Source organism: Tyto alba, unplaced genomic scaffold (genome assembly GCF_018691265.1).
Source record: "Tyto alba isolate M040663 unplaced genomic scaffold, T.alba_DEE_v4.0 Super-Scaffold_16, whole genome shotgun sequence".
In the NCBI taxonomy this organism is placed as follows: domain Eukaryota; kingdom Metazoa; phylum Chordata; class Aves; order Strigiformes; family Tytonidae; genus Tyto; species Tyto alba.
Genome location: NW_024881278.1, coordinates 14,408,841 through 14,433,205, shown reverse-complemented (window position 1 = coordinate 14,433,205; position 24,365 = coordinate 14,408,841). Strand labels below are relative to the sequence as shown.

At 38.1% G+C, this 24,365-nt stretch overlaps 1 protein-coding gene across 7 annotated transcripts in view; it reads right to left on the bottom strand.

Moving 5' to 3' along the window:
• The window catches only part of TMEM63A (transmembrane protein 63A), a 33,079-nt gene extending 9,017 nt beyond the window's left edge, over positions 1-24,062 (bottom strand). For all 7 annotated transcript variants that reach the window (XR_006164991.1, XR_006164995.1, XR_006164994.1 and 4 more), the window contains exons 1-18: positions 23,961-24,062; positions 21,959-22,155; positions 19,595-19,674; positions 17,947-18,010; positions 16,437-16,474; positions 15,115-15,257; positions 12,524-12,575; positions 11,256-11,364; positions 10,781-10,851; positions 10,254-10,334; positions 9,513-9,636; positions 9,024-9,157; positions 6,569-6,706; positions 4,472-4,625; positions 3,617-3,723; positions 1,828-1,914; positions 1,161-1,223; positions 29-191 (exon numbers count right to left, since the gene is read on the bottom strand). Coding sequence is in view for 1 of the 7 variants with exons in the window: in XM_042789257.1 (XP_042645191.1) it covers positions 29-191; positions 1,161-1,223; positions 1,828-1,914; positions 3,617-3,723; positions 4,472-4,625; positions 6,569-6,706; positions 9,024-9,157; positions 9,513-9,636; positions 10,254-10,334; positions 10,781-10,851; positions 11,256-11,364; positions 12,524-12,575; positions 15,115-15,257; positions 16,437-16,474; positions 17,947-18,010; positions 19,595-19,674; positions 21,959-22,144 (1,794 nt within the window). In the remaining 6 variants the exon portion in view is untranslated. The remainder of the gene's footprint in view (positions 1-28; positions 192-1,160; positions 1,224-1,827; positions 1,915-3,616; positions 3,724-4,471; positions 4,626-6,568; positions 6,707-9,023; positions 9,158-9,512; positions 9,637-10,253; positions 10,335-10,780; positions 10,852-11,255; positions 11,365-12,523; positions 12,576-15,114; positions 15,258-16,436; positions 16,475-17,946; positions 18,011-19,594; positions 19,675-21,958; positions 22,156-23,960) is intronic.
• Positions 24,063-24,365: the final 303 nt, after the last annotated feature.

The following is a 24,365-nucleotide window of genomic DNA, read 5'->3' as shown; positions in this document are numbered from 1 at the left end:
GCCTCTTCCTAAGGAGAGGCTCTAATACCTGTTTAATATTTTTCCTTTCTGCTGTGGACTTGGCCATTATCATGCGTATGGTGTAAAGGATGAGGCCAGGCAGGCGCAGCAGCTCCATCCCATTGCCAATGAAAGCAGAAGCAATCACATAATTCACAAAGAAGGCTCCCTGGTCAGGTAAAAAGACACATCTGCAAGGAAAGACATCAGACACTGACTGGAAAGCAGACAAACCAATATAGCATATATACAATGGATCCCTATCACCCTTGGAAATCTGTTACCATAAGGAAAAGCACTGGATAAGCACCATAAGAAGTGGCTAGTAGACTTCGGATAATCTTGTTGGGGAAAAAAAAAAAAAAAAGAAAAAAAAAAAAAAAAAAAGAGTACTACATAGCTATAAATGCAGTAAGTGTAGTATACAGCAAGAGCCTGGCTGAGTTCAGTTTGGATGAGGAAAAACGTTTATGAAAAGATACAGCAGTCTGATGGGTGGCTGATAGCAGACAAGAGTATCATTTGATGTCTGCAACAGCAACCCGAGATAAGACTGCAATAGGATAATTCTCCCTCCTAGGTTTGTAACTCCTAATTATCTTCTTGTTAGGAATTTTGAAACAGCATTTGGAAATGTAACTACGTCCTAATAATTACATTCTATTCTTTCCCTCCAGCCAGAGTCACAAGAACTTATAATAACCAATAGCTGCAAATTTGCAATGGTGGTGTAAAAATGTTCATGTATCTTAGAATCAAGAGTCAACAGATTTCATAAAGAGAACTGCTGCAGCTATTTGGTCTCACTGTAATCCTTGGGAAAATCCCCTGTCCATGATATGCAATCCTCAGTATATTTTCTAGTCCCCTCTCACCGGCATCATATCATCCTGTCCTTTCTTGTTTCTACAAAATTTGTAAAGTTTTGGGAAAATAACTGTCTACTTGTTGATTTTTTGCATACATTAGCTAGCTAGAAAAATTATGGATTTCTTCATAGCAAAATCACTTATATTCTCCTCCCCTTATTCAGAAGCTCTTCATCATCCCACAGGGTACCATCCCCGAGCAAATTTTAACACACACTAAGCAAGGTTAGTCAACAGCAAAAAAAAAAAAAAAAAAAAAAATTCCTTTAGAAAAGAGTTGCTAATACTTACTCCAGCCTAACTGCAGAATCAGACGATTCTCTGTCAAACAGCCAGCGGAAAAAAAAATCAAGGCTGAAAGAAAGATGGTTAATGAAATTCAGTCTCCAACAGCTTAGTACTGTCTAAAATTAATTGCTTCTCTTTTTAAGTATTTCAGATCAGGATAGTGAATAGAGAGAATTTCATCAAATATGAACACTACTTTATCTTTACGACAGTCAGAAATGGGAGAAAAGATATAGAATCAAACAAAAGAGAAACATCTACTTCATACTAAAGTTTTAATGATTCAATATTGGCAGTTACTATGTAGATAGAACAAATACGTGTTACCCAGTTAGCCAGGAAAACAGTCAAATACTGTAAAGGTGGAAAGAAAAGGACAGACGGGAAACTGGGTTCCCAACTGTGATGGTAAGTATGGGCAACTTTCAATTAATCATTGATCTTACAAGGTCTTAAATTTATTTGCTGAAAGAAAAGTCAGCCTTTGGAAACTTTAAGGGCTGTAAAGTCCTCAGGTGAAAATTGAAATCTAATGCGTAATGACAATATAACCATACACACTGGAGACAGTAGGGGTACATCAACTAAACCCCAACTAGCAACTAGAAAACAGAAGTAAGTTGTGTCATTATAAAAATACTCAAACATTACTCTGTTAAACTATCTTTACCTGGTCAGACCAAGGGAAGGCAGAATCAATACCATGAAGATCAAAAATATGTAGACTTTATGCATCATTATTCTGTTCTCTGCAGATCTACCAACATAAAAAGTCACTGAGTAAGTAACTCATACGAAAGACTTCCACGCATGAAAGATCTTGCCCAGAGAATGTCAGCACCTGACAGACTTCCAGCTTCCTCTACCATATCACATTGCTACAAGATATTCACAAAACAAACATCTTAGTGAGTATCTCAAATTTGGACCAAGCAGGCTCTCAGTATCTTCTTGAGCAGTGAAAACATTTCTGAACATTAATCCAGACTCTGGATTAGCATCACTACAGGTCTGCACCACAAGCAAGGAGATGGATGTGTGACAATCACAGCTGGTCTCTCATGCAGTGATTCTCACATCTCGCAACAGCTTGTAAACAAACAGCTCTGCAAGTGTTATGCCAAGAGGGATTAGGCAGTTCGTAAATGGGCACCACTGCCAAGAAAGCAGACACTTAAACTACTTGACTGTCCTTGCCAACTGACAAGTCTTTGGGAACAACACCACACTACTAATGCTATAACCCTACTACATCTATCTAGTGACACACTGTTGCCAGAAAAACACACTGATTGCTATAGCAATTCAGACTGTTAAGGGTGGTATCTGATAGGGCGTTAAAACCACAGAGGTTTTACTATAGGATCATGTAGCCTGTGCAAGGATAGGCTCATGGCACTGTGCAATGTATTAGAGTAACTATACTGAGGCCTGAAATCAGATCTGTGATTGCTAGTGACTTTAGAAATCTATTTCCACGGACTGAGAAGGGCTCAAAGTTCACGTGCCTAGTGCAACTACCGAAAAAACAAACAAACAAGCAAACAACCCCCACAAAAAAAACAGTTGATGAAAAGCATACAACTTTGATGAATAAACAGTAGATTCTGGACATGATGTCTTACAAGGAAATGGTACAAAAAAATTTAAAAAGTCAAAAAAAATTCACCTTACAATACAAAACCAAACAAAAAATGGCTGCAGGCATTATGGAAAAAGATTGAATGAAGTTGAGTGAAGCTGGGATTCACTGTACAGTATCATGCAGTTATCTGACTGTAGGTAAACTGGGGATGAAGTCTGGTACGCCAAACCAAGCTGTGCTGAGTTCTCCAAGTTAGCAGCACATCACTGTGCTTGACATCTCTGGAGTGCACCGGTTGTGTCTGAAAATCTTGCATCAGCACATCTGCTGGGCCTTGGTCTTCTCAGATCACTACTAGCAACATCCAACAGCAACTGAGTTGTACACCAAGAGTTACATCCAGACCATTTTTTCCATTCAAAACAACAAAAAACCCTTTTTACAAGTAGCATGCCAGCAGTTGGAGCACTTTCTGAGGAAGTGGGATTCTGGGGTTCTGTGAAGTTCTCAGTTTGGAGGAGATAAAAACCCACACCTCCTATCTTCCCAGACAGTGAGCGAGTTATGGGATCAGAGGCACCCCTCATGCTCCTGTTGAAGCTACACCCCTCAGCCTGCTTATACCTATTTTTCTGAGTAAACACAAAGGCAGTGGGAGCATAAGCAAATCATGTGGCCAGATTACACTTGCTGTGTTGATTACAAATTACTTAAACACCAAAGTGTGGGTTATGACATTAGAAAGAGACAAGAGCACGACACTCGCTGCTATGAGGGGTCTGTGGATTTAAGAGCTCCATGGAAGATAAGCACTTTCGCCATTTATTTTAATAATTCAGCTGATGAGGTCAAAATAGAGGAAAACCTTGCTTACTTTGTCCAGTGGGACTCCAGCAAAGTTGAATAATAGACAATTGTTGGTAGCAAAGCTGAGAATGACCAGAGCAAGAGCGTTGGGAAAAACTGACTGACGATTGGATTCTAGTGAGGGGAAAAAAGTAAGAATAAGCATTAAAAACATTTTAATGTAGCTGTGGTAGAACAGAGGCTGCAATATTTTGCTTTTTGTAAATTATAACAGGTTGGACTGTGGAAGTTATATTCAGATACAGTCTTAAAATGAGTGAGTGCGCATCACTGGTGTGCAAGACAAAAAACAAGAGTAGGATTGGGAATTAAATTCCATGAGACTGAAGTCTCACACGCAGTTTTTATGTAGTTTACACTAGCTTGGGGAAATATTTAAAATTAACAGTTTGCAAGAGACTTCAGCTGCATTCAAACTACAACTAGATATATATATGCCATCCTGTTTTGAATTCAATAAGCAAAATAAAACTATGGCATTTTACTTCAGAGTTTAAAATCTGAATTTCCCCCTTTCTCAACAGAAAAATCAAAATACCAATTGGACTTGAAGTTCTATTTTTGGCAAAGGTTTTTGATTACAAAATTTATAATTATGTAAAACTGTAATGAAAATTTTAACTACAAGTAAAACTTTTATAGTATATAAAGTTTCAGATTAAATTACCTCATCTTACTATCAAGGAACAAAAGAGGACTAAAGACCTGATTCTGGATGTATGCTTTTTAGTCAGCCTTTACATAAAACAATGCTGAGAATTTCAAATTATAGACAATGTTTCATTGTCTCATTATGCACCTATCAGTTCATCAACATTTTGGTCTGATACACAGCTATATCCAAACATATGGTGATACTCACGTTAAGGTAGTGAATAGGTTTAGTGACATTGAACTTGTCCATGGTTGAGATGATTATTGAAGGAGTAGTAAGAAAAAACAGCACAATAAAAAGAAGCAAATTAATGCAAGCCCATCTAAACCACCATTTCAGTCCACGCACTGAAAGATTTTTCCTGAAAAAAAAGGACACAAAAGCAAGCAGTAAGCATTTGCTGTTAAAAAAAATATATACTAGCTGTCAAGTAACAGTTGGCACTGCTTTTCCTAAATTGAGCTTTCATAGTCCCCAAGTTATATAACAAAGCACTACACAAGTTTCAGTTGCTATTAGAAATAAAGAAAACTGTGCAACCTTTCTTGAATGATAATGTAAATTGCACTTGCAGAAGAACGTATTTAGTCTTTCATAACACAAACACAATGTCTAATATAGTTAAGGTTTAGGATGAAACACTTGAACTGTTTAATAATACAGAAGTACTAAACAAAGTCAGAACAACAAGAGATAGAGACAGAAGATAGAGAATTTCTGCCAGAAGAATAGCTATCAGAGGCAGAATATACCAAGAAACTGTAATTTGAGAAAAAAAAAAAAATTAAAAAAACCTGCATCCCTTCCTGTTGTATCAAAATGGCAAACACAGGTCTTAAACAGGTAAAGTTCTTAAATGTTATCTGAAATAATAAAAAAAAAGGTTCTCAAAGGACTGGAATGATTTGAACCCCAGCCAAAGCCAAGTATTTAGATCAGACAAAACAGGGATACAGAGGCTCAGTAACATCCCGAATTACGACAACTCTTTTTGTAAGGCTAGGTAAGTAACTTGGCAAATCTCTGTGCCTCCACTTCTTCAAGGGGAATGAGAGAAAAGAACAGAAAAAACACCCCAACAAACAGCAAAACCCCACCATGTTCCCCTCTCAGAGATGTTCAGAGAAGTTTTGTAAGTGCTTCAGCCCACGGAGTCTCAACAATTATTTCCTGTGTCCATTAGACAGTGGTTGAAGAAAGGAAGAGAAAATGAAGCACACAAGCATGCAAGAACTCTTTTGTGAAAAAGGCAGATTAAAATGACCCTTACTGGAAAGCAGTTTACAAGAGATTTTTAGATCATATCTCAAAATAACACAGCTGCAGAAGACACATCTAAGAATCATGGTTGTTTGCTTTACGGTTAAAGATTCTGTAGTTTATACCCAAGTGTAGAATTGCAGTTCTAGAGAAAACTTCTCAATTATTAGAGATAAATGGCATAGTCACCTTAAAAGTAATTTTGTATTAAAATCATTAGGAAAAAAGTATACATAAAAAAAAAGTTACATATGTGTGAAATACAGTAACTCGCATGTTTGTGTCTCACTTGCAGTTTTGGTTTGGGCAATGGAACTGTCACAACAAATTTACTGTTATATGAACAGGGGATTATACTGACCCAACTCTAAGTTATTTGCAAAGCAATTGGAAAACAGTTAGTCATTTTTAGACTAAGCATGACAGCAGGCAGCACAGGAACGGTTAATTCAAAAAGCATTTATCTATTTCCCGACACGCGGGTAAAGTCTGGGAAATTTACTGGGTCAATAAAAAGATGTTAGAAGACAGACCATAGTTCACAGTGTGGATCAAGTTACACTTGTCATGTGGCAACTAAAAAAAAAACCAACACAAAAAAACAACCAAAAAACCCCATACTTGGAGAATACTCAGCACTAACACCAAGCTGCTTTTCTCAGATCTCAAAAGTAGGTATGCATTAACCTCAAAAAATGAAAATACTGAGGCACAGTCATTAATAAGATAAGGGGGAGGGGGATGGTTTTTCTGTTGTTCTTGTTTTTTGTTTTGGGAATTGGGGTTTTTTCCTCAGTTAACAGGATTAGCAGGTACCAGAATTTGGGGTGGCAAAACCCTAGTCAGCCTCTGAGAGGCCTCCCCAAGGTCAATGAAACACACCACTACAGGAAATAAAGATGCAGATCAGTCACATCCAAAAGCTACATAAAGTCTTAGTTTAGGGTTAAAAAAAAAAAAAAAAAATGCACTCAGCTCCTTTCTCCTGTACCCATTCTAAACCTACATTATCACAAATAGATGGATGTAAGACAGGACTCTTACCAACAAATATTCTCAGGATAAGGAGCGTATGTAACCTCCCAGTTTGACACACACAGCTCCCTGCTGTAGGACGATGGCTGGGGTTCTCCTTTACACTTAATACTCTGACATTTGCAGGCATTGAAGTCTTTAAGAATACTGTAAGGAAGAAAAAGGAGGATTTTTCCAAATTTTTACACCTGAAAATGCTGCATACGTAATGAGAAAGACTGGAATAGTGATAAAGGTTTTTTTGCTTTTAATGACCAGAGATCAAGATAGTACTTAGACAAAAATGTAACATATCATGCACATAAGGACCATCATATAAACAGTTACTACCACAGGGCTCTGAGATCTGTCAAAGCTGGAAACAAAAAGCAGTCTTGGTTTGAACTGTTCAGTGCTTATACCAATACTAACAACAGCAGTGACTCGTATTAAAATAAAAATAAAGTAAAAGTCTGAAAGCATTAAAAAACCATAAAAATAAAGACAGCCTGTTCCCCAAACACCTCTTTGTGTAGTTACAACTGTTTTCAAATCAAAGCAGACTAAAGGATTAGTCTGCACTCTCATTTCATTACACTAGTATCAAAACTAGTCAATTTTGCCTTGAGTACCAATTCTCAGAAAACTTTTATCATGCTGGTATTCTCACAATTCAAAATATTATCCTCTTTCACCCACTTCTAAAATAATCACAGTGTGTAATTTTATCTTCTAATATTACAAGTTGATTGACAATCAGTGTATTTAAATACAATTTAAACATGCCCAGAATAAATGCTTTCAAAGATTTCTCAAAGCACAGCAATAGAAGTGCTAAGCATATATTTAGAGACAGTACAACTGCTTGTGCATTACTGTGTAAAGGAAGTTCCAGTCCAGATAAGCTTTTACACTAGCATGGAAACAGTATATGTTACATTTGAATGGGCAGACTAAAATTCTTGAACATGCTTGTTTCTCAGTTGTGCTCTTAACATAAAGAAAACAGAGAACCACACACAAAAACACCAAACAAAGAAAAATAACCGCCAAACCCCAGCTCTTCACCTTACCAGAATTCAAGTAGTGATGTCAAATTGCCAGCATCTCGCAGCAGCAAGTATTTAAGAAAGTTAATTATACTTTGACAGTTTATTTTTAAAAATGCATACAGAGCAAGCTTTAGCACTACCAGCCATACTACCAAGCACCATCATTTACCAAGCTTCTACAACCACCTGGCTCCTTGAGCCTCAGTCTTGGCTTCCTGTTTCTCTCATCCTACTTCAGGGCTCCGTGGAACAAAGCCTACTAAAGGCACCAAATAACTTTCTAATTTGATCATTGCCTCAGCTTCACATGTAATTTAATTTTCCAGAGAAAGGAGTCTACCACATCAATTCCAAGCTAAACAAACTAAAATGTTTTCAGTTCTCAATAATTCAACTCAGAGATGCCTGCAGTGCAACTCTGAGCACAAGCCCAAGGAGAGACTATCCCATCAAAATTGCACACAACAAATCAGCAGCTAGTGAAGGAACTGCAGTGCTTATTTTTTCTTTCAGTTTCACACCTTAAAATGTTATTTCATGCTCTAGATTCTCCTAAATATGGTGTTTGACATTACAAAATTAGGCGAGGGGGCAGATTTCACCACACAATCACCACTCAGTTAAAGAGCAGCAAGCAAAACTTTCTCCAGCATCCCAAATTCTTGCAAGGAATTCTATACACTGGTCTTCCTTGAAAAAAAGCCTGAAAGAGTAGCTCTCTAACATGACTTGAAGGTCAGAAAAATGCAGACAATTTAAATCAGAGAGGCTATGAAGAATTAAAAAAGCATGATGTGTTATTTTTGTAATACAAATATTATTCTTCTTCCCTTTACCCACTCCATGTTAGTAAAAGATGTTCACAAAGTGCCTACAGAAAATGAGAGGCTACATGCATTTTCTCTACAAATGACTGAGTAAAAAGCCCTGAGCAACTGCTGATATTAGGCCTACACATGTATCTATAATAACAAGCAAGAAAGATACATAATGTGTACCTATCATGTATGGCCAGGTCAGTCACTGGCTCTGCTTTGTTGAGATGACTAACTAGCAGTGTAATTTGCACCCACTGTGATAGTTTGGTAATTGGACCATTTGCACAGTAGAAAATGGAGAAATCAGCAACTCACCTTCAAGAGCCAATTAGTCTAGCCTACTATTAACCTACACTGATGGACTGGATCCCACACAGAAGAGAAAGGCTCCTCATCCCAATAAGTGTCCAGAGCCATTCGATATTTTCTTCACTCAAAGCATAGAGGCTAAATGCACACTTACAGGAAAACTTACTGGAAAGCAAAGCAGACGAAATCCACAGCATGGTGAAGAAGAAGAAAGGAAGAACCAACATAAGCAAATAAGCAACACAAACAGATCAGTTGTACTATTATAGTCAAAAGAGAACAAGCAAGACAGCAGACAAAACTTACTAGGTTGCCATGGATTTCTCTTGAAATGTTACAAAAGCCATTCCCAGTGGGTTATTATGAACAGCTTGTTCCTCTTTTGAATATTCTTCCATCAGCTCATTTCTAACTTTGGTATAATAATCTACAGCATCCTCCTGTCGGGAAATTGATGACTCTTACATCCAAGTACCAGATGGCTAATATCTTCATTAAAACAGCTTACACAAACCATAGTCTCGCTTCCTCATACTATTTCCACAAATTACAAATCACGTCACAATGCAAAGACAAACAAACAGTAAGTTTTTCTTGTACTTTGATTTTTGCACTAAGATTACATTTCAAAAGTTTTGGGGAATTCCTTTTCTGTATAGTGCAAGATCATGAAGGATGAGCTATCTGCAGTAACTGAATAAAGGATTTTCTGAAGCTTAACAAGGTGTCACACAAAAACAATTATCTACCCAACAATCTACCTAGCCATAACTAAACATGAACACAGTCTCTTACCCTTTCACATCCTCTCATTTCACAACAGCAGAACTGACCACATGGTTTAGGGTTGATTTGGACCCGTTTGCCATACTTCTGATGCAGGTGTTCATAGTAAGTCAGGCTTTTTTCTGCCTGTTTTCTGGACAGGAAAAATACATCCATAACACTTTGCAAGAGCACAGTATCAACATCAAGTTTAAGAATATAATCCCCAAGATAAAAAGTTATGTCAGGAACTGATAACAAATTAATCAATCACCAAAGACATCCATATACCTTATTTTGGCTACTCAGCATAATTTATTTTCAAGTCTGTAATTGCATTATACAGCCTACACTTTTAGTGAGGTTCCAGGAAAAAAACCCAGGTATAGCTCAGAAGATAACACTTTTTTCTCCTGTGACCAGCACCTTCAGCCAAAGAAGCAGGGTCCCAGAGTTATTAATTCAATAGTTGGGTTTTCTATTTTGCACTGCCTGAGAATAATTACATACATACATACATAAATAAATAAATAATCAGCAAGTCAAGGCTTATCTTAGGCAACACACAACATATCACACCTACAAGAAGTGGGCTGAGCCCCACAACTCACATTAAAACAGCTGAATCTAACTCAAGTCCAGCCCAGAACTTTAAGAGCAGAATTCCTTTCTAGTATGCACAAGCTTGGTACTACTGGTATATGTTGACCATGGACTGGCAAAGCATTCATAAAATTATCCTAAACTCAAGTAGATTACAAAAGCAAGTACCTTTTTTTGAAGAGATTAATCAGTTTGGCTACATCATAACACAGCTGGACCTCCAGCACAGCACAGGTTGGGTAGGCAGCACTGAAAAGGAAGCAGTACATAAGAACAATAAGAACAGAAAGTACAACGAAGAAACTGTTTCAAAGAGCATCACTGTTGTCTAACTGACATCTCAATCACTCATTACATTTCTGAATGAGGTAATAGAGACTTCCAGAGACAGTTGTTGAAAGTTACTTTAATATGAGATGTGCAGCATTATTCCCAAGTAAACACTATGTAGGAGCAAGAATAGAAAGTGTGAATACCCAGCCACTTTCTTAGATTCTAAATTTTAAGATCATCTAACTTTATTGAAACATAGTCTTTTCTCAATTCTGTCTAAGGAATAAGATGCTTTTAGAAGACGGATACTATGAGTATTAAACAGCACAAAAGTAAAAAAACATTTCTACTTGGCAGGCAAAACTGCTAGGATAATTTTAAATCTTCTCTTCCTAATGATACTACTCAAGCATGGAACTTACGTGAAATGGCCTTGTATTGTCTCTTCTTTTGCACTTTTTGGAAGACCAGTTATAAACAATGTGCACTTAACCTGCAAGAGAAAATGCAACTCCAATTTTATGAAACTGCATCACAAAAGAGAAAACAAGAATACGAGGAAGGCAGTGACACAGCACAAGTAGCTGAGTTCTAGAGGGGAAAAAAAAGGTAGGAAATTTTGATTTTGATTGGAGCTGAACCTATTCAAGACAGCACCACATTCACCTTCTAGATTGGTAATAGTTAACCAAAATTTCACAAATCCCTCCCCCCAATCCCTTTCTCTCTGTCCATTTTCACAATTCACTCAGTGGAGTTTTCCTTTCAATGAATTCCTTCACACTTATGTCACATTCTAGCAAGCAGGAGGCATCTTAGCAATTTGCTTTTTTAGCATTATCTGCTTGCAAACATGCTGTACAGTTCAGGTCTCTTCACTTCAATACAGAAACTTACTGTGTTTTCTTCCTTGTATGTGACATACTTCATATGATGTCTCATGAAGACAACAGTCAGAATCAGGTAAACAACAGCAAAAACTGTGTGTAGCCAAAGAAGATCATTCCTATCAGACAAAATGTTACAAATATGAGAAACAGGAAGCATTAATTGTCCAACTGATACAAGTAGCCATGAAAATGCTAAGCAGATCAGAATCTCTCATTGAACAGAAAACAACAAAAAAGGTAGTTAGTGGTAGTCAGTCATGCCTATGCAGGTGCATTGGACAGGCATTAGGGTTACTTGCTTATAAAATTCTATGGGTAACAGACCTACAAAGAAAACAGGTACTCTATAACATGAACATCTTTATGCAGCATTTGGCTTGCACCTTCGTATTTAGAGCACCAATAGCACACACCGTGCTATTTGTCAAAACACTTTTTATTGGCCTTATTATTTACTGTGATGAGTGCATAACTGAACTCTCCTTGAACACAATACTTACTCAAATTGAAAACAGTCTAACACAGGGGGTAAATTCTGCTTCTCCGATAGCTCCTTCCTCTAAGCTTACAGAAGTTCTATTCTGTGAACAGCTCTTCAGTTTTGCAAAGAGCATTAATAATTACAATTAACCTAAAATACAGGAACCTATTTTACAGATAGAAAATCCAAGCAAACAAAACATTCCCACTAGTTACTAGCATTCATAATATGGTTTAAAAAAAAAAAAGTGCATTGTCAGAAACTCTACTGGACATAGTAGCATGGATGGATGTGGATTGGTCAATTAATAAAACAATAAAGTGTACAGCTTTGTATCTTGACTATTTTACAGACTTTTTTTAAAACACACAGAAGTAATTTCAGTTGTGAACTTGGATGGGAGAGATACGCACACACATAAATCTGATGTAAGACAATTTAAATCATCTGAGTTACACATTCTAGTAAAGCTGTTAGCTTTATTTTCCTTCTGAAGTATAGTTTCTTTTAATGCGGAAATTTCAGAAAATAATATCAGTAGATGTGCAGTCATTAGCCAAGAGAAACATGTGGTGAAAGAAGTAAGAGCTGAGAAAGTAGAAGCCAAGTCTCCAGATTTCTTAACAGCACTGTAACTGCATAGCCTGAAGCAGAGCATATCCCAGTTTCAGTTGATGAAACGTGAATAAGTAATTCCTACTCCATGAGCCACGTTGCAAGTATCAATTCATGTGTTTAGAGACTACGGCAGGAAACAGACATAAGCATAAAAGTACTCTGCAAGATTTACTTACCCAGTTTGTAAGTTTACTATAGTTGTTCTTCCAAAACTATAGGGATCTTTATCTAAGAAGAACAAAACCAAGTAGCATAATTAACTGGTGCAACATTCATGTGCAAGCTGTCAGAAAGTCAGTTTTCATTCTATTTTTGATATACTATTTTTTAATGCTGAGCTTGTTTATTGTGAAAAAGAACCAGAATTGTAATTAATGCTGGTTTACACTGCATTGCATTTTAAAGTTGGGGAAAACCCCCCAGGATTATACCACATTCAACCCATCAAGAGAATAACAGATTATTTTAAAAATCTGAATATTAGATCTTTGCAGCAGTTCCCTTTCTCCCTCCAATCTCCCTTCAAGTCCATTAACATCATTGTTTAGGGATATGAACATGTTTCCTTCACATTTTTATGAAATCTTCACTGATCTCTTATCTCAGTTTTTTAAACTGCATTAATTCAGTGTTGACAAAACAGTACTGATAACTTTACTAAGGTCAAAAATGAGAAAGTTTACATGACATTGTTTCTCAAGACTGTCAAGTATTTTAAAAAATTATAATTCAAATGAGTGAGAATTGAGTGCATGTTCACAAAGTAAAGGCAGCTAAGTGTATCTGGAAAGCTAAACAATCTTCTAGCATAGACTGTTAAACCACCTTGCAAATCACAACATCACAACAGCAAGAACTGTAAATGCACAAAATCAACATATGGAAGGGGAGGAAAAAGGGGAGAGACACTAAAAATTCATATCTGTTTTTCAGCTGTATTTTCTAGAATCACAAAAATTAATGCAGGAAAACAGAAGCTGTATTCTGCTCTAGAAGGCCAACAATACTCTGCCATTTGAATTAACAGAGAGCATCTATTGGTATCCAAGATAATACAACTTTTATCAAAGTGTAGTTAGAGAAGAAGAGTGCACACAAATTGATGTGTATTGCAAAATCCATTTTGGTATAAATATATAGGTAGTAAATAGACCAAAAGCGGGAACTACATTCTATAAATTCTTTGAAGGCACCAGCATCTCTCTCTACTTTACAAAGGAAGTGAAGACAGCAACTAGGGCACCAGTTGAATTGGATTCGGTTCTGTAAAGCTAGGAACACTGGATAACAACAGAGATGGAAAGCAAGGAAGGAGAAGCAACTGTGAAGTGATAAAGGGTCCTTTGAAAGAACCGGAAAAAAAAAAAAAAAAAGAAATGCAAATGAGGAAAGAAAAACAGCAATAAAGTCTTTAAGCAAGCAGATATATTAATATAAACAGAGAATTGCTAAGAAAGAGCTCATAAAAGGGAAGTTGGAAATGGCAGTTCCACAAAGAAACAATACTAAAGGCACAGGTACAACATATCCCATTACAGACCAGGACTAAGTCACAAGGTTCTTTAAAACACAGGAGTAAACTGAAAACAAAAACTAGGCCACATTATTGAGGACTATAGAAGAGAATAAATTACAGGGACAAAGATCAGTAAGATCAGCACATGAAATAAGATGCAATCGTTGTGGTACAAGAACAAACAAAACAAAACACAAGCAAGTATTCAGCCTGCTAGCTCCTGGGAAAACCAAGTGAATTATTACTTTTTTGTATCACTATTCACCAAGATGATCAACTATGAACAACTCTGTAAACATGATCTTGACAAGACTGATACAAAGCCAGGTATAAAATGGGCTTATAAGGGCTCATTATCAAAAAAATGGAAGAATATTTAAACAGGGTTTAACAGAGTTCTGTCTACCAGCATTCTCATTAGCAACATGAATGGCAGACTAGAGGACACACTTACTGCATTTGTTGAGTGTGAGTTAATAATGGAAAGAGGAAGACCAGCAGGCATAATCAGAACTAGACTGCAAGAAACATGAAATAATTCTTTGTCTGGTCAGCTCAGTCTCAGCAAGAAGATCTGTCTAGTTTTGAGCCGCAAACCAAGGCAGAAAGGAACAATTTGAGACAGTCTAGCCAGATTAAACAAAAAGTTCAAAGGATAGGTGATGATTTTATGATCAGTGAAACAGAAACCATTTCTCATTAATGACTGAATTAACTGGTCTGATTTATCAAAAAGAGGAAAAAGCACAGATGAATTGATAATCCTCAAGCAGCTAAAAAGATATTGCAAAGAGGAAAAGAATCATCTTTTCTCCCCAGTGACAGGTCAAAAAATAATGATCTTAAATTGCAGCAAAAGAGATTCAAACTGGACACTAGAAAAAGATTCCTCAGCTGTGAAGACAGTTTCCACCGGCAATCATCACCAGTAAAAATCATAAAGAGTGCCTAGATGAACACCAGTTGAGAGGGCAGTGGTAAAGGTAATCCTGCCTTGAACCTTCTAGGTCTAGTCGCCTATGTCCACATGTGGTTTGCCATCTTGCTTCTGACAGCAGTTTTTGCCAGACTTTTAAAGAACCCTCTACTGTCACACAAATTTCACACAGAATGACACATACATCAGACTGAGGGGAGAAACAAAACAAAACAAAAAACCTACAAAGTTTACCAAAACAAAAGAAATCCTAAAAGTCTTTACAATGATATAAACCAAAAATTCTTCTCAGAATGAAAAACAAAACATCTTACCAAGTAAATCACCCGATAGGTTGACAGGTAATATGACACACACAGACAAAATGCTGACAGCAATCAACAAACAGATGATGTGACGCTGGAAGGCGAGGTAATGTATGGCATCTTCACCACATCTCTCATGAATCTCATCATCACTGCATCATAGACAGAAAAGCACATGGTCAGTCTACTTAGTATCTTTGGGGTTTTGCGGGGTGGTTTTTGAACATACACCAATTTCTCAGTCTACCCAGTGACATATCCATCAACCTCCATCGGTTTTCATCATGGTTGTATCCTTCATGCATAAATTTAATTTCCAAAAGTGTCTTTTTCTTGTGCAGTATCACCATACAAAAATTAACATAAAGGAAATTTAAGATGGAAACAAGTAATCTGAGAAATAAATATAAATCCAGGTTCTTTTTTTATCAGCCTAAAAGAGGACAAAGTCATTTGCAGTGACCTCCTGCTTTATGACAGCCATGAGGTCTTAAGTCTAGCTCTCAAAATTTAAGATCACACTGTGACAGTGTTCACTCATCTCCATAAAGGCTCCCCATGAGGAAAATTAAAACAGAATCACCTTACTCTTATGACATCAAATTAACAGAAAATATTAATAGGCTTTGGAATGAACTCTCATCATCTATCCATTGTCAGCAGGACAGATCATTAAAATAGGAGCTCTTGGAAAAGGAAGCAACTGAACTAGCAAAACCAGAGCAAGACAGGCTCAATCCTCACCCCTTTTCTGTTTCAAGGTATCCAAGCTAGAAATTGATTTTTAAGCATCATGATTTACTAAGCCCCAAGAGATACAAAGAACGAGTATCACCTGTCTAATGCTCAGTTTCTGGGAAACAGTGGGATGGGCTTTTCCTAGTGGGTCAATTCCAGACCCAACTAAAACCCCAGTTCTCCACAGAAATCGTTGCAGGGAAACTCTGTTTCCTGCCCCAGGCCCTACTGGCTTCAAACAGGGGAACACCCACACAGTACTCTTTGAAGGGTAAAAGCCTAGAGCTTAATTATTATCTCAGAATCTATATAAATGTCATAGATTCACTTAGGTTCACACACTGTCCCAAGATCAGGCAGTCCCTGGGCTGACAGCAGAACAGCTGCATCCTAAGGTACTCCCATAAGCTGACCTTGTTTTCACATTCTTCTTCCACCCCACCAGAGGCACCTGTATGACTGTTCATATTAAATTCTATCTACTCAAGGGAAAAACAAAACAAAACCACACATTTTTGAATGCAAACCCCCTTCTTTAATTAAAAAAAGAGCAGAACAAACCACAGCTCACTACTTCTGTTTCATATACTTACTGCATCCGAAAAGCAGCTGTCATCCAAGAACAAAACCCCTTTAAATAAAAAAGGAAGTTTTTAGGATCTAACATACAAAAAAATATAGTCTCTAATCTGTACAATTAAGAAGTGTTTCTGTTAAGGCAATCTCATAGCTAAAAAGCTGTCAGCTTGTTGCTCTGAAATCATAATTTGGAAACATACAGAAAAATACCTCATACTCTACATACCTCTTATAAGGTACTTCATATGTCTGTCTTCAGAGGGTATTTAAGGGGTTTTGTTAATTACTTGCACATTTGTCTTTTGGGCTTCTTAAATGTATACAAGTGTGCCCAAATCCCATCTCCAGTGAACAGAAGTCAAGATTGGGGCTTCTAAGGAATTTTTTTTTTGAAGAGTGTTTTAGAGCAGAAAAGGTGATTGTCCAAAACCATTTCCAGAGACTCTCAAATTTCAAGGATAAGTTCCGTGAGAGCCTTCTAGAAGTTAATCAGTTAAACGGTAGTTAGAAACAATGCTGTGATTACGCTAATAGAAAGGCTTCTTACGGGTTTACAAATCCCCCTATGAAACTGTACAGTAGAGATCACATCTCACTGAATGTTCCTGTATGGTTCAAAACAATCTTGCCTCTCAAAAGGCCTTTTCTGTCCAGTGAATTGTATTGATCTAAAGCGACACATTTTTATTCAACATTTTCAATGATAAAGTTGCTTTAGGGTTTTAAAAAAGATAAAGAAAACTACAAAAATAGCAGAGCAATCCTAATCAAAACACCAGTATGCTTTTGATGCTCACACAATTATTTAGTTGCAAGACTAGATATTAAGTTGATATATATATAAAATGCTAAGGTGTAGGCTGCCACCACTGGTCAGCTCTTGCATGGTTCATCCTGAAGATGCAACACAAAGTGTTAGAGATGAATTCAAAGACTCCAGAGAGACCGTGGATGGAACCAATTAAAAGTTTGGCCAAAAAATTATCTTCCACTCCATACCAGTTTCAATGTTAAGAGCACGTGGTATTATTACTAGCCTTGCACTTGCATCTAGTTTTCTCATATTTGTGGGGAAGATAATATCTATAAAGATCAACTAGGTATTATTTGCAATGTGGACATAATGTAACTTTTTGAACTGTTATTTAAGAAGAAAATATTTAGTAGTCTTTTTTCTTCCCTGCCTCCCCTTTAAAACTCAATAAAAACAAAAAAAAAAAAAAAAAAAAAAACCAAACAAAAAAACTAGTCACTTAACGACACAAGATACTGGTTTGTGATATGGCAATAGCATGTCCGGAAATGGAGAAATTACATATGGTTCTATAAAAACACAATACACAATGCATTACTAATTTTTGCATATAGCTGGTCTTCCAGTTTAATGACTGGTTCATTGGGCTAGGTGGACTGGCAAATTTCAACAAATTCCATTAAATAGTTCACATAAAAACCCAAACAAATAAAAAAAAAAGCACCAACCAAACTAACACAACAAGCATATCAAAACTCTAGAATACTTACCCTATCATATTCAAGATCTTCAGGTACTGATGAAGATGTTGACAATCGGTTGTATCTTGATTCACTAAAACACATTAAATGATGTTTTTAAGTATCTTGAATAACAGATGATGGAATTCCACAGATTTCACCTTTAACAACTCTGAAGTAACTAAGGGAAGTAGTACAAAATTACTTTTTTGCTTATGAAAGCTGTGGTTTTCACCTTGTAGCCTATGCTTAATTACAGAAACTTGTGCTACGTCTCATGTCAAAGAAGGAGGACATGTGAGCACCTGATGTGAGAACGTATAACAGAACTAGAAAGACAATGTTTGATTGGGATATTAAGACGACAGTAACATAAGAGAATGCAACACAGGTTTGTAAGCCTAGCAAGGATCAGATTTGCAAGCTAGCTTACTGTTCAGAAATTCCTCATTACAAGACACCACCTCTTTTCCCTCCACCTTTCTTCATTCATTTTACAGCCACTACTGAGAATTTCTCCGCACAATTAAATCCCTTACCTGCAGGGCCACCTCCTTACAGAGTCCTGTAGCAAGGCTAGAGACATTTAGAGACTCTGCAGCCCTCAAAAAATAGCAGAGTACCTGTTTTCAGTTTGTTGCTAAAAAGAAATGTTGCAATGGTGATTTGCCAATAATTACAGGACAACACATGTTAAAATGGAGTGTATTCATAGGTGTATCTATAATATTTTTGACCCAGCTAGCTCAGGTCACAGCCCAGCAGGGACAATAACATGGGCTCCGAGGTGTCTGACTGCTCAAGGGCCTGTTTGTCCCTTGCAGGCCTCTGCAGCCCACATGGAAGTCTACACCAGAGCATCTTCATTCTTGCTGCCTGAGTTACCTGAATTAAGGCAGTCTCAGTTATTGCCCCTTTTTTTTTTTTCATCATCTACTTTTCACAATTGCACATGGATTACACTTAAAACCACATCTTGAGTCCTTTCCTGTTGGTTAGTTGTGAATTTACCACAACTTAGTTACACCACTAACACCAAGAAGAGGCTCACTGTTAAAGTTTACCCACTTCATGAAGAGACAGATAGCTTTTAAACATCCCAAGACATCATCCTATAGAAATAAAAAAAAAAAAAAAAAAAAAAAAAAAATAAAAAAAAAAAAATCAAAGCTCATTTGCAGTATTACTAAGTATCAGTGAAGAATTTCAGAAATCTACAATGATACATTTCTTTTTGATTTTTAAACCCTTCAGAAATATTATGGCACAGGCTGCACAGGGAGCTCTGGGAAGATCCTGGGCTTAAGCCAAGATAAACAAAATAGTTAATACCCTTCTATCACAGAAACACACTGTAAACATCAACGTGTAGGTATGTGACGTGTTAGCAGACAAGCAGCCCATTTTCTTTGCTCCATTTCCTTAACCCACAACTGCAGAATGAAATTCATGACAGTGCCAAACACACAACTTCATTACTGAAACCACAAAGTGTAACTCTGAGTGGGATGTACTTCACACAAAGCAGCGTGAGGACATTTTTAACAAATATGCACATGTGATTACAAACATATCTAATTTATACAAATGCACTTAATTTAAGCCCTATTTACTGTACCAACTTCTACATTCCCCAAGTAGTTTCAACAAATCAGTTCTGATTGCATATCTTTGTTACCTTTCAGCTTCTGACACCAGAGCAACACGACCGTAGTCCCAGAATCTCTTTCTTATAATGGAAAACAGTAATATTAAAATCTAGAAAATAAAACCAAAAATCTTTGAATATTTGTTTTTCAACTTCATAATTACTCTTAGGTGTATAGGAACTGTCAAAAAATGCTGTCCCAGCTCCTAAACCAACTGTCATAAGTTAACCAACCCAGTGGTGGCTGTGCTGTACAAACCAACCTGCCTGAGACCACAGGACCAGAACACCTGCCTTCCTGTTCTGATTTATAAAGGACGAGAACTGCAAGCAAAAAGGCTTCTGAACTGCAAATGTTGGAAGGCTTGTGACAGAAGTAGCGGCAAGTAGTACTTCAGAGAAAGTAAAAACTTTCATAAATACACCTTTACTGTTATTCATTACTTAATGACCAGAACTATGACTTGCAATTTTTTTTAATTGTTTTTAAACAGTGATGTAAGCAGGCTGTAAGGGGTTCAACTATTTTCTCAAGTATGAGAATAATTTTTATCCCCAGAAAAAATAATATATTTTAATAATTCATAAAACCCAGAAACTTATACTTTATCTCTGCAATACATTTTTTACCTCCCCTCTGTATTTTCACTTTTTGAAAGAGGCTAAGAAAAAAATGCATCTATGAAATACATAGTGGTTTGGGGCTTTTTTCGCTTGTTTCTTTTTTTTTTTTTTTTTTTTTTTTAAGAAACAAGTTGCTCTGTATGAAGCAACAAAGCAGAAGTAACAAGGCCTGTTTTCTATGCATATGTAGCATACACCCTCACCTCCTAGCCCTTCCGACATCCTGTACCTGTTTGGCTAGAAAGTGGTGTTAGTGATGTAACTTACTTGGATCTATGCAAATACCAACTGGCCAGCCAGTAAACATGTCAAGATTATCTATGTGTCAAGATTACAAAGCTCATTTCCACATTTCACAATTAATATAACCTTATTATAAGGGCTTTCCTCCCAACAGGGAATATTAATTGAAATCTTCCTTCATCTGGCCATTAAACTTCATGCAAGCAGGAAAGTTCTCTAGACTCCTTGACAACTTTGGTTGAAATTGGCTAACGTTTACATGGTTATTAGGAGGAACTGCCAGACAAAAATGGGAAGACAGTGCAATATATAAACCTTGCTTCCTTAGGAAACCAGCTTAGATATAATATTCAGAAGTCCATCAACTGACAGTTACTAAAGGATCTGCAGTAAATGTGCATGAAAATAGGAATACAGGAGTTGTGAAATAAATTGCAGTACTCGGTACTTGAAGATGGGAGCCTTCCACACTGCACCGAACTCTCTATATAATGTTGTTTGAGAGGAGAGTTCAACAGCAAGGAACTCAGACAGAGACTCAATATGCTAAAATTCAACCACAGCTTTAAAAAAAAAAAAAAAAGAAAAAAAGTGCTCCCAAACAGTCCAACTAAATCTTATGAAATGCTGTGGCATCAGTCACACAGAGCAGTAAATACTGTACATCCTCAGCAAATCAATTTATCGTAGCATGCTGCATACACCAAATCAATAGCAAAGCATGCCACTTTCTAACTCTTGGGAGCATCCCCTTCATTCCTACAAAACTACCAGCTCAGGCCTTATGCAGGTAGTTTTAAGTTTCTCCACAGTAGCTTTCTAGAACTCTGGGATTATGTCATCCCTTTAGTCTCATTTTACTACCACAAAGTTCACTTATCAGGCCAATTTGCAGGTCTACAGCTCTCTTTCTGGTGGCTTAAGACCACCTAGACCAAGCTTATAGAAATAAACGTAAGTTTTATTGGAGTCTCAGGTCTGTCCTGGAGCCTCCAGACCAGCAACTAATGCTATTTTTCCTTTTCTCAGGACTGAGCTGATCAGTACATTATTTCCTCGACTGCTTCATGAAATCTGTATTTTTAAAAAGTTTGTGAAATGATAAATTTTCCATATTGGATTTAATTTTGAGTAACAATCAAGTTAGTAATGGTGTTCCCTTGCTCAAAACGTACCCAGTACTTAAAACCCAGAGCAAAGAAAAAATGTTCTTGCAGTTAAGACGAAACACAGAAATCTGAGCTACCACTGCAAAACTCACCATGTCCTCACATACAGACCCTATGATACTGTACTCTCTCTACATCTGTGCATCCAACATACAGTGACCCTGTCGTCCCACGTGTATGTGAACCTTTATCAACACTTGAACAGTGCTTTGAGGTTCCCAGGATGGCCTTAGCACATTTCTCATTCTGAAGATTCTCAGAAACAAACCCCAACCTGAAAAATAAGAGAAATCTGAACAATCCAACTTTTGAGAAGGCCAGAAGTATTTTCAATACAAGAAATAGAAACCGGACTTACAAAAAAGAAGGTTACATCAAGCAGCAGGACAGTTGGGATTCCACCAAAAGTTACTCCTTGAAGCACTGTGCTGCCCCGGGCAGTGCTGTAGCAGTATGTCTCATTCGTTGAGTTGAAAGGCAAACTTCTATTCCAGAAGTAGACTAGATGAGAATGTCCAAAACCCAGAAAAAAGAAAGGGTTCATTTTCTCTTTCCCTTAAAAAAAAAAAAAAAAAAATGAAACAACCATGTGAAAAGCCTGCCTGATATTCATGAGATGTACTAATATTATCAATATAAAATCTGCAGGAGGCTTCTGAAGTAGTTTCCTGGTGGAATAGAAGTTGTATTTGACAAGCTTTCCCCTTCACCTGTAAATATTTTGCAGTAACTGACAGGCTGAGTTACTAGCAGTGTCCAAGCAAGAATTCCAGACATCTAACCAACCATGTCCTCTACAGGCATCTGAGGAAGACTACAGAAGACCCCCACAAAACAAACTTCTCTGTCTTCTAATCTGTAACATCAATCTACTTATTCCAGCCTGGATTCTGATTCTAGGAGTAACACACGGCATTAGGTATTCCAGCAATAGCAGTCTGAAGATTTTGTTCCTAACTGATGAGTATGTGTGAACATACCAGCTTGTGAACTTTGTATTCAAATGTCGAGACCTTGAGATTATTAACAAATTCGCCACTAATTCCAGAAAAGAACTACTACACAAATATTACACATGCTTTTCTCTGTTCTTAGGATAGTGTGATTTTCCTTTTTTGATAGAATTCAACTGAAAGAACAGCACAGCAATTACAGTATATCACAAACAAGAAAAAAACAAAGAATATTTCTAAGAGAACTGACATCTACTTCATTTTAGTCAACTGACCTGCTTAGATAATGTACTAGCATGCAAGACCGCACAAGATTTAGCTATTGATACAAAGGGGTTTTCTCTCATTGCATGCAATTGTTCACTTATTTTGGGGCTTTCCACTTCATTTTTTTTTTCCTTTGATATTATTAACTTAATGGTTCCTATGTAGTACTTGGGACAAAAGTATGCTTCATGTAAAACACATTTCATAAAGAAAGCATAGCCTAAAATCCTCTATCCTTTGAAAGCAAATATTGCAGGTCCTCATCATAGGTTCAGGGACATTATTTTTCTGATATCATGCCTCTGTAATAAGAATGCACGTGTCTGATGACAGCACTAGTCTGGATGCTGAAACCAAAATAAAAACAAAATGAGAATATGAATAACTACAAGTTCTCCCTGTAAGCAGTAGAAAAACAGCATGGAGAATACTCCTCCCAAACCAGCATTTACTAAATGCTGGACTGTGTGACACAGAAAGGAAGAAACGTTGTCCCAACTGACATGTTTCTTCATGGAGGGGGGGAAATAATAATACTCATGCAATTTGTGCCATGAAACAAACTGCCCTTGCTTTCTAAGAACTGAAATTTAGTACTGATAGAGTATTTTTGAACCTACTTAGGAAACCTTCATCACAGCAACCGCCAAGACTGAACGGTAAATTTTAAGTAACACGCTGGATCTTATCGGTCAAGAGTTTCCAATTTTTTCAAGCTACTGTTTTTAAATACGCCAGCTGTCGGGACGATAAAGAGAACGACACGGGGAGCTGCGCTGCAGCAACTAAACGAGCGGCACTCCGTGACCTTTCCGGGCTCCAGCAACGAGAAACCCTCTCCTTTTTTTTTTTTCCGCGGGGACCCCGACCGCGACCCCGGCCCCGGGAGGGGCGTGAAACCGGAGCTGACCGGCCCGGTTTGGCCAGGCGGCACGCCGGCAAACCCCCAGGGCTCGTAACCCGCCCGGTAGCCGGCCCCGGGGCTCCCTGCTCGCCTCCGGGCGAGGAGGCTGGGGGGAAGGGGGCTAGCCCCCCGCCCTGCGCCGCCCCTCAGGGCTCACCCCGCCCGCACCGCCCCGGTTCCGCACAGCGCTGCCGACCAGGGCGGCCGCCGGCAGCGCCGCTCCCGCCCTCCCTTACCTGCACCGGGGCGCCCGCGGCCTGTCCCGTCCCGTCCCGTCCCGTCCCGCCTCGCCCCGTCACCACACGGGGCGCGACGCCGAGGCACCGGCCCGCCCCGAAGTTACGAGCCCCGGCAACAAGGCGCGGGAGCTGCGCATGCGCAAGCGGGGCGGCGGCCGTGGGGCCCTCCCTCCCTCCCTCCCAGCGCCGTGGGCGGAGGGCGTTCGGCGTGGGGAGGCTGCTACCCCGCCGTCCTTTTCCGCGGCCTGAAGCGCGTCCCTCAGGGAAGGGAGCCCGGTGTGAAATAACCGACGGGAAGCTGCTGTCGTTTTTCTTGAGCGGCGGTCCCTTTGCGCCTGCCGCCAATATGTCGGCGTGGCGGGCGGGAGATGTAGTCGCCCGGTTTTATTCGGCGGGGTTTTG